The 10,702-nt window shown below is 47.6% G+C and overlaps 1 protein-coding gene across 2 annotated transcripts in view; it reads right to left on the bottom strand.

The window, feature by feature from the left end:
- Positions 1-698: 698 nt before the first annotated feature.
- Positions 699-10,702, bottom strand: part of ATP6V0C (ATPase H+ transporting V0 subunit c) — a 10,686-nt gene continuing 682 nt past the window's right edge. Inside the window, exons 2-4 of one of the 2 annotated variants that reach the window (XM_026042951.1) lie at positions 2,822-2,888; positions 2,705-2,791; positions 699-1,413 (exon numbers count right to left, since the gene is read on the bottom strand). In XM_026042951.1, coding sequence (XP_025898736.1) covers positions 1,209-1,413; positions 2,705-2,791; positions 2,822-2,888 — 359 coding nt within the window. In that variant the 3' untranslated portion in view covers positions 699-1,208. Of the gene's footprint in view, positions 1,414-2,704; positions 2,889-10,702 lie in introns of both variants that reach the window. The other variant, XM_026042950.1, reaches the window with a different exon arrangement.

The following is a 10,702-nucleotide window of genomic DNA, read 5'->3' as shown; positions in this document are numbered from 1 at the left end:
TGCACAAGGCCCAGCCTGAACAAGAAGTGCTTTGCTTGTTCTCCGAATCACACCATGAAGGTGATATACATGGTAAGAACCTGGAATGCCCTCCCCTTATGACTAGCTTAGTTGCCAGATGAGTTCTTGAACTAATTAATCTTCAGATAAGAGACAGTTATTGAGGTACCTCAGTGGTAACCTGTGCTAGCACCAACACTTCTGAAGGAGGTAGGGTTTTCGGCACTGCCTAAAGGGTCTCTGACAGCTGCTGCTYCCAGTCAGTCACACACCAAGGCCACATCCCTGTCCCTGAGCTCAGGCCTGCACGGAGCACCCTTGCTCCATGGAAGCGGCATGTGACACGGGAGAGGCATGTTGTCAGAYCGCACCGGAGCGGCGGCAGCACCTGCAGCCATGGGGCCTGTTCCTCCTAGGCAGCAGCCCGGAGCAGCCTTGTTCTTTGCCCAGGAGAAAGGTCACATGAGCCACAACCTGGACTCTTCCACCCCATTACTTCAAGAATCTGCCTCTCCTTAAGAGAACTTTTCCCCTTCCTGCCCAAAATTAAGCCACAGGAGTCTGTTACAGTAATGTAGTGAGGAAGTTTTATTTGGAAATGTTGTATAACTTTGTAACCCAACACTGGGTGCGCACGACTTTGATGCCAGAGCATACGCTTTTACTACTGGAAACACAAGAGTGTTTCTGACAATTGCTGTAATATAACACAAACAATTCTCATACTCCAATACCAGGACACTACAGCAATCTTTAGAATCAAAATTACATCCAAGGAATTCTCTGCACTTACAATTGACCCCACAGTGTAATAATCTACCTATATATAAGATTAATATATATAGCATGGGAAATTGAAAATCCTTGCTCCATAGGTGTATGAACATGTCAAGTCTTTTATAAATAAACATCCAGTGAAGAGAAAAAAATTACACGTCTAGTTCATATTTATACATAAAGTACTAACAGCAAATGGGTGGAAAATTGCACACAGGCCACCCCAAGCCACAGAGCAGGCTTGGAGCAGCCCATCCAATTTAATATTGAAGTACACACATGACAGACAAGTCACTAACATATATTGCGCATTTACAAGAGATCAACTACCAAATTGGGACAACTGTACACATTGGAAAGACCATTTTCATTCGGGAGCTTTTTTTTTTTAATGTGGATTTCTTATATCTCTTTACATCATACTGTGACATTTACTTTGTAGAGAGGATAAGGGCAACAATGAGGCCATAGAGACCCAAAACTTCAGCGAAGATCAAGATCAGGATCATGCCCACAAATAATCGGGGCTGCTGTGCTGTTCCCCGTACACCTGCATCGCCCACGATGCCAATGGCAAAGCCGGCAGCCAGGCCACTGAGGCCCACGCTCAAGCCAGCACCCAGCTGAAGAAAGCTCCTGTAGGACAGAGACGAGAGAAGTTTCAGTGGCAAGCAGCAAACCCAGCCCTTCAACTGCATGCTAAGTGGTTCTTTGCTCTCCCAAAGAGAATTTAAGAATTAACAGCATTTAAAGGGAGCCTTCTGTACTCTTAAGCAAGCAGAGGAGCTCCAAGTCCTGCAGCCAGACCTCTAGGGAAGCACATGCTTCAAGAACCAGGAGCTCTGCAAGACCTGGATCAGCTGATGTTCAATTACACCATGTGAACAGCACTTGGTCACTGGACCTACAAGTCTGCACAGCCCTTGGGGCTGCCTGCAGCTGCTTTGGTTGGCACCAGGCTCAGTATCCTACTGGAGCCGCAGACACTCCAGCCCCAGCGGACATTCCAGCCATGCAGGCCATCCACAGCAGTGCCTTTCCCACTCTGCTGGGTAGCCTGTCAATCAGCTACTTCTTTCCTACCTTTAGCAACCTTATGGTATCATAGCACATCTGGATAATTAAGTCTGTCACACTGCAACGCAGGAAAGTTGCACATGAACCAGACACACTCATGTCAATACTGAGTGGCCTGTTCCTCCAGACTGTGGCGCCCAAGGAGCAGTTCCTATTGCTATTGGACTATCTGGTAACCAAGAAATGATATCTGGACCTGCTGTTTCCCAGATCAAGGMCAAATCTGACTAGGCCAAACATCAGGCTCATGAGTCGCAGCTTGCACCACGACACAGGTTGACATCTGATGCAGGCATGATGCTGACATCATAGAGACCTCGTGTTATCTTGACAAGGCTCAAGCCTGTTTCAGCTACTCTAAAAGCCAAGGGTAGATTAAGTTTCAGGCTGTAGCAAGTATAGAAGCACCRTGTATAGTTTGAGGATTGGCTTACAAGCACATAAAGTGAACAGTATTAATTATTGACATGCAACTCCCAGGCAACAGCAGAGCCACTTAGTCTAGGCCTGTATATTCCAGGTCTAGAACCTGGCTCGATGAGACAACCTTTGCTTCTTATCCTAGGATAACTAGGGTAAGTTCAGAATCTCTGAACATTGTTTCTTGCAAATTATAACTTTTGCACCATCTCCAGCAACACTGTGTCCAGCTCGTGAACTGCTACTAAATGGGGGGCATGAGGCAGGACAGCTGAAATCCAGTGCCCGCCCTGCAGCTCTGCTTAGCCTCTACACCGCATTTTAGCGCTGCTAGTGGTGACTTGCCACACCTCCCCATCCCACCCTTAGGGGCCACAAAACAGTGATTCACCAAGCACGGATGGACCCAAGGGGGACAGCACCAACTTACTTGAATAGCGTGATGGAAGGCGAGAGCGCGTTGGCAATGAGGACTGCCACTACCAGGCCATAGATGGCTATAATACCCGCCATGACGACAGGGATGATTGACTTCATGATCAGCTCAGGCCTCATGACGGACATGGCTGCGATACCTGTGCCACTCTTTGCTGTTCCATAAGCAGCTCCCAAGGCTGGAAGAGGGAAAAAAAGCAACATTAAGCTTGTCCCCAAACACCATCTCTTCCCTTAGATCACAGGGCTAGAAGTGCTGAGTCAACCCTGGGAAGTCATGCAAGTCTAACATGGTCATTTGACTCCTCGATTCATCTGCCAGGAATATTCCCTAAAGGATGGATGTGACTTACCCAGTTTCAATCCAGAGCTCTCCTGCTCTCTGTGATAAAACACTTTCTCCAACCTAGTTAGCTTCATGGCAGGGAATCCACTCCCTAGAGACCAGGGTTTAGTGCCTAAACTCAACCTTGCTATTTCAGATTTCGTGTCCCCTGAAAGCCCTCCCAGGAGCTGCTCAGCCAAACTGTGGCAGAAACACAGCAGGAAAATATGTCTGGTTACTGCAGCAGGACATAACATGAACAAAAAAACTATGTTTCTTATAGTCATTGAGCTTTAAGCTACTTAAGCACAAGCACACTCAAGAACTCAACCCAAGAATTTGTTTTCCATGTGTCCTTCAAGGCTTCTTTCATTACAAAGCCTATGTGGCCCAAGGCTTGGGCTGAGGTGAAAGACTTTCAGCAGTATCAAACATCCTAGACAGCCATGAACATGCAGAATACTGCTGCACTTCTTTCCTTGCTGAAAGGATCATTTAACCAATATCCACTTGTAAAGKATTTCAGTCCAATCACCTGATCCATCATCCAGCTCCTGGAACCAGAGTTAAGGGCAGAGCTTGTAGGTCAGAGGAATGGAACCACCTTGCTCCTGAGCTTCACTGAAGTACATGATCCAGCTGCATCACCTGAGCACACCAAGATCAAGCCATGAACCCAAAGCCTGCTTTGCAAACCAGAACAAAGGCTTGTTACCTCCAAGGAAGGGTCTGCTGGAGCTGAGACCTACAGTCCTACCCACAAGTACCTTCTGCCCTAAAAACTTGCATTAATCTCACAAAAGCTTCAACAAATGCTTCATGCTTTGATTGTGAGATGCTTGGGAAGAACCCCTGTCCTTTGAAATTCATCCTGGAATAAGTAAGAGCCCTGGAACAGAACATTCCCCAGCCATCTGGGCTGAAATGTGTGACTGCACTCATCAGCACGGAAGAGGTACATGGGTTATGGCTAGCATAGCCAGCTGTTGGGAAGAGGAAGCTCCTCCTCAGACACCTTCAGGTTGGTATTCAAAGACATCAGTCCTGTTTAACTAGCACAAAGCTGCTCTAAAAGGGAAGTCATGTCACTGTTCGGATTTGTTATTCAAGTGTGTTCAGCCCATCTCTGAAAGGGAGCTCTGCCTGTTCCACACTGGGGATTTACTTATTCCTCTTACGCTAGTATCCAAGTGGGGAGCAGYGCAGCTTTTGCAGAAAAGTTGCTGCAAGGTACTCATGGGGGTTCCCAACATACGGTTTCCCACTTCCCATTCAACATCTACATAAGAGCCTACCCTCAAGCCATCAGCAACTGGGTAGTGCTCCTGGTGGTTTTGCACTCTCTTCAGAAGATTAATCAAGTTCACAGTACCAACACAAAGATCACCATCAAAAGGAGGTTTAGTTTTAGTTGTAGAGACTCAATCACCTACAGATCGCTCCTGTATTAACACAGCTCTTCAGCCCCCTGCAGACCAGTTCTGCTCTGGTCAAAGTCCCAGTCACCACCGAGACAGACTCACTTCTAAACCACACTGAGCAACTCCTTACATCTGTTAGAGTCTAGTTTACTAGGAAGTCAGAACCAGGAGCAGGAAACAGATTTGGAGATTTAAGCTATAAGCCTGGAGACCAATGCACAGCCTCAACCCAGCAAAACCAGTGGCAATAGGAAAGTGCCTTTCCCTTGGGAGGCSTAAGGAGACAGAAGTTACCCTGTATTCTCCTTGAACTTGAAGCTTTCTCCTCTGGCTGAAGCATCTTTCAGAGACACAAACAATGTGGATTCAAGAGTCAGATGACCCTACAGACTGGCCACAACATTTCACACAAGCTATTTCTTTCTGTTCAGAATCTTTCKCAATCCTCTGCAGGAAAGCAGATGCTTTGAGGGAGGGGAAGTTCACTGTTGAACCCTAGCGCAGTCAGTAGTTCCTCCAAGCCTGAAGTCAAACATGTTGCAATTAATACGGGGATGACTTACAGAAGCTGATTTCGTAACAGCACTTACGGAAAGCCAGCCTGCTTCTGGAGAGAGGAAGATCAGAACAGGTTTGTGACTTTGCAGTTGATCTGCTCTAAGGCACAGCAAACGTTCGCATCCGAGGGTGAGCTATCCAAACGTCTCATCTCTGGCTCTGAGAAAGCTAATTGCCACAGCTTTAGGTAGCCCTACTGCTACTGCATTACCAGGGTAAGTGGAAGCTAAAGGTCCTAGAAGAACAAGCCCTAGTGGGGCCTGACACCTCTGTCCCCCAAGGGAGTCTTGCAGCAGCCTCCTGATGYGCAGCTCACACTGGAGGCTCCTGCRCATCTCCTCCAGGGCAGCCAGCTCTGCTGCGCTTCACTAAACCGAGAAGTGCACCCTGCACACTGAGACCAGATCTTTCTCCTAGCAGGACATCACCATCCAGTGTCACAGCTCTTCAGCTGCAGGTCACCTCACACTCAAATCATTGTCATGTACCTCTTGACAGCTGTGAATGTCTGAAGCAGAGCTTCACATATATTCTATATTTATTCTATTATTTGGGACACTTTTCAGTTAGGAGATAAGGATTAGCACCTTGGTTAAGTCTCAGTGGTGGCCAGTGACAGGAGAAGGGGAAACGGGTATAAGTTGWAATACAGGAAGTTCCATCTGCAGGTGAGGAGGAACTTCTTCACTGTGGAATTGARAGMGCCCTGGAACAGGCTGCCCAAGGAGGTTGTGGARTCTACTTCTCTGGAGGTCTTAAACTTTCCTGGATGCCACCCTGTGCCACATGCTCTAGGTGTCCCTRTGYGAGCAGGAAGGTTGGACTAGACRATCTCCAGAGGTCCCTTCCAAYCTCGAACATTCTGTGATTCTGTAAATAGGGTTTGAATAGCTGTACAGTGAAGACTGAAAGGAGGAACAAGAGGTGCATTTACTGTTGTCCACGAGGACTGCAGCCGCTCAACAGTGCTTACATTATCAATAGCCTTCAAGTCAAAGTAGTACTCATACATTGCCATTTCCTAACGGCTCAACTGTGGCAAAGCAGCCCGCTGTGCCTAGTCTAGCGGCCAGTCAGGTCCAGAGCCTGCCCCACACACAGCAGCCATCCATGCACAGCCAGTGCCTACCAGGCAGAAACCCACATCACCGTGGTAGGCAACAGCAGCAGGGACGAAGCAAAGATTCCAGAACACTAACAAGCAGCACTTCCTTGCATTAGGAAGCAAGTTAGCCATAAAAGCCAAGCTTTCCATTGACATATCATGGGTTACTATTATAGTGCCTTCAATTTCTGCTGTTTCTCAGATGAGGACTTGTATCTGGAGCCTTGATTAATCCTGACAGGCTGCCCCAMAGAGCAGGGAGGAGGCTTCCCTGAACCCAACGGCAGGCACCAGTTCACCTGAAGACCTGCTAGGCTTTGTTCTTGAACAGGAGATGGAAAGCTCTACAGAAGCCATATCCAGGTCAAGCACACCTCTTGCTTCACTGTGCCAAGAGCTGGGGCACTTTCAAAGGAACAGGCTTCTTCCCACTGATACTGAGATTCTTGCCAACGCATTTAACATGAACACCTCCAGTTACAATGAGCAGCCACATGGATGGCCCATAAAACTCCATTGCTGTGTACAGCTGCATCACTGGATAAAAGTGATAAAAGAGATGGTCACATCAGTGGCAAGGTATCTGCACCCCAGGCAAATTCAAATTACACTGAAAACCTGAGTTTGTCCACCCCTGGTAACTGTGGGGAGTAAACAGATAAGCACRCAGCTTCCTGGAGAGTGGCTCTTCAGCTCTTTAGTGAGTCACCTCTTGTAGGACTGAGGAAGCTGTGTCCACAACTCCAGAGGGTGTGGAGATTTCGGGCAGGCCTAGGGACTCTCAGGGTACAGCATTAACAGAGTTAGTCCACMAGGCTAAGGGGCAATTTACTTTTGTTCAGCAAGGCTGAGAAGGAAGGACCTGATACTTTTTCCTTAGCATACAAACTACTCTGCAATCTTACAGGTGACATTTCTTGTGCTGGGGTGGGGTCCACTACGCTGCAGATGTGGACTAGCAGAGCTGCTATTTCAAGCTGCTGCAAGAGCCCATTTCACCCAGGAAGCCGGCACCACTAGTCAAAGTCATTTGCAGGCAGGAGGCCCCATTTCTGATGCACAGGAGTCAAGGTCAGCTCACAGGGCACCCAGTGGAGGAGCCAGACTAGCCCAGTTTGAGGTCTTGCACTCRGCAGCTTCACTTTTTGAAAAGGGCACAGCAAGTTCTGTAGGTTATGCCTCATGTTTTGTGCTGGCAGCAGGCACTTCTGCAGCTGGGTACCTCAAGCATCACTGATTCATTTGGTCAGTCCAAAGACAACCTTTTAGGCCCATGACCACTGGCTGAAGCCACTCAGGCTCTGGGCAGGTATCATTAGAGGCCTGAGGTAGCTGGTGCTCAACTTAACTGCTTCTCTGAAGGTCCTTAGTAAGGGTTAGTTCCTGCAGACCCTSCAGTTTCAAACATCTCAGGGTGAGATAGAAACCTTACCCAACACCCYAGAAGGCAGCCCCAGGACAAGCAGCAGCATCAATCACTTGAGCCAGATTCTAYAGAGCCAATGGTCAAGACTGTTTTTATTTTAATGCTGAGTCTGGATTCCAGCTGTTCCAAGCACTTTTATTTACTGAGTAGAAGGGAGGTCCTTAATTTGATGTCTTCCCTTATCTAAGCTGTAGAAATACAATTTACTTCTCTTACAATACTTCTCTCATGTCCAATATGTCCAGTATTTTTCTTGCTTGCAGTAAAATCTGGTTCATGCCAGTCTTCCTGCTTCAGAGTTTGGCAGTTCCAAGCTCTGATCAACCAACTTTCCTATGAAACTACTCCTGCTCATAGAACACCTTCCAAGTCTTCTCTAATGATCCTGGAACACAAGATGGCATTTTCATTTGCACTTTACTCTGAACTTCATTTCCTTCCCCTTCCCTCCCCCCCCCACCTTAAAGTTATAGCTAAGGAATAGGCTTCTCTTTAGATAAGGTCTGTAAGTCTTCATGGAAGCCAGCAGCTCCCTTATCCCAGACAAGACCCAAGGAATAGCAACATTTCAGAAAGCACAGACATGATTTGCCTGCAAATGTACGAATTGTTTTCAAAAGTATATTCAAAAARTCAGACTGTCTGGAGTTCAGTCCATGCATCAAACTAGATGTTCCAAGTCAAGAAGTTCACCATGCAGGTCACTCAACAGCTAACCAGCTGCTTCACAATCTGTGGCCTTATTTAACAGCACACACACACACACAAAAAAAACCCCAGCATTTTCTTACTAGCTCTGCAGCAAGTCAGTAAAGTCAGTGGAGCAGAGAACTAGCCTTAAAACTGGCTAGGGCTCTTCATTAGGCAGTTTCCAGATGCTTGATGCTGTAGCAGTATCAAATGCACTCAACGTCACGCATCCCCCACACAAGGTTTATTCAAAGGAAACACCAAAACGCAAGGACAAGCCTGCAACACTTGCTGCTTTCCTAGGAAAAGAATCTTCTAGCATCAAGCTAGACAGCTTTGCCCAAAACTCTGCTTTTCCACTTGGGGCACACAGGAGTCACACGGAAATCCCTGCATAATTTGATCACTCAACAGCATCTGACCTTGTGCCAGCAGCGGGTTTTACACAGGGGAAATAAAGGAACCTTCGCTACCCGAGCGGGTTGTAACCACCAATGGAGCAAGCAGGTCTGCAGGCAGCCAAGGTCACAGGAGCCCGCTGCCGTCTCCAGCTGCCATCGGCACAGCCCAACCACAACAAGTTTCACTGTCTGTTTACTATCAGCAGCTCATGTTCCGASACCAAACAAAACTGCATGAAGTCGCCTGTTTTCACATCAAACTAGCCTGGACAGTGCAGAACCTGAACACGTTTACTGGAAACAGGTCTCAAATACCAGCTCTGCACGAATCTGTTCTTTAGATACAGCATGAGTCAGACATGACTACTGCACCAGTTAACACTGATCCGGGGCATTTTTTGGTAGCTTTACACAGCTTAGAGGCTGCCTAAGCCCCTTGATTCTAAATCAGCTTGCTTTAACAATTAAYGTTCAATTAACCTCAGAACACGCTGCAGTGCTGCTTCCCAATTCCAAAAGCTGAACRGTGTTGCATTAGCTTATCCTGTATGACACCTCTGCAGAGCTGCCTTCAACATCTTGAGATATTTCATTAGACACACAGCTCAGTAACAGTCAGAATTAAAAAAAATCAACTCAAAATATCATTATCTAACTCTATTTAGACTCAGTCAAGTGACCACACTCCATCATGTGCTAGGGCCCTAAGACTCTAGCCTGGAGCACCAGACCTGCTGGCGCTACCACCACCTGCCACCAAGAGCCCACATCAAGGACCAGCCACATCCACAGTGCTGTGGAGTTACTGAGTCTTCGGTGCCACGTGTCAGCAATCACCCATTTCAAGCTACCCAATGCAAAGTCTCCTTCCCTAATTYGCAGTTCTGCAACACAATGAAATCCCCAGTTTCTAGGAAACACTTTATTCCACTTTACAGATGCTTAGAGGTCTTACTAAAGGTCAACACAACCTTGTATCTCTGACCACGAGCCTGTACTASAACAACTTAGAAATAAAGAGTTTTTAAAAAACAATTCTATTCCTTTGCTCCCAACTTCTTGGACAAATAACCAAAGTACAGCTTGCTTAAAGCTCAGTGTTTAAGGCATTAACCATTGTATTGCAAGAGCCTAGGATCCACCAATCCAAATTCCTTATGTTTCCCCAAACTGCCAATAGGTCTTTCCTATTCCTCCTTTGTCATTGCTGACCAAATGGCTGGAAGTCAGCGTAGAATGGAGTGGCTTCCACAGCTTTGCTGACATTCTCTCTCCAAGAAGCTCCTGACTTGCTCATCCTGAGGCCTGGGGTTCAAGGCAGGTGGCCCCAACCGCCCTTAGGGCAGAATGACCACATGGCACGAACAAAGCAGGAGGCAACACAGAAGTGGGGCCCTCCCTGCCTGAAGGGGAAGCCACAAATGCACCTGGCACAGAACAGCTCGAGCCCTTTGCCAGCACCAACAGAGCTCCACGGCTCCCTTTCAGCTGCTGTTTTAAATACAGCCTATAATTCATACAGCTCAATCTGAAATACTCMTCCAGCAAGAGCAGCTCCCACAATCTCACCATTAGAGCCCCRGCACATTGACAGCCATGTGCAACTCAAGCTATAACCGCATCAGCATCTTGGTGATTTGGGTCCCTACTTGGGAATTCAAAAAAGGTCCAAGGCGAACAGACAACACGCCAGGTATGTGCATGCACTTAAATATACAGGCTGACTGGTGATACTTGGTGCAGCTCTCACTTGAAGACACCAGAAGCACATCTGTCTCCTTTAATAGCACTAAGCTGTCTAAAGCTGGCTTCACTCCTGCAAATAATTGCCACATTTAAGCTTCAATATCAGCAGAAAGTGGCCGTGCACACGCGAAGACCAACAGCATTCCTGTCCAAAATTCCTGCCCTATTTACAGCCGAGGAGGAGGGGGGGCGAGCTACACCCAGCCCGGGGGGGGCAGCACCGGATCCTCCCGGCACGGCGGAACCGCAGGGCACGGCGGAACCGCAGGGCAGGGCGTCGCAGGCACCAGCGGCGCAGTCGGCGACAGCGACGAGGGGCGC

This window comes from Nothoprocta perdicaria, unplaced genomic scaffold (genome assembly GCF_003342845.1).
Source record: "Nothoprocta perdicaria isolate Ctin4 unplaced genomic scaffold, notPer1 scaffold_319, whole genome shotgun sequence".
Lineage (NCBI taxonomy): Eukaryota > Metazoa > Chordata > Aves > Tinamiformes > Tinamidae > Nothoprocta > Nothoprocta perdicaria.
This window is presented reverse-complemented; position numbering and strand designations above follow the sequence as displayed.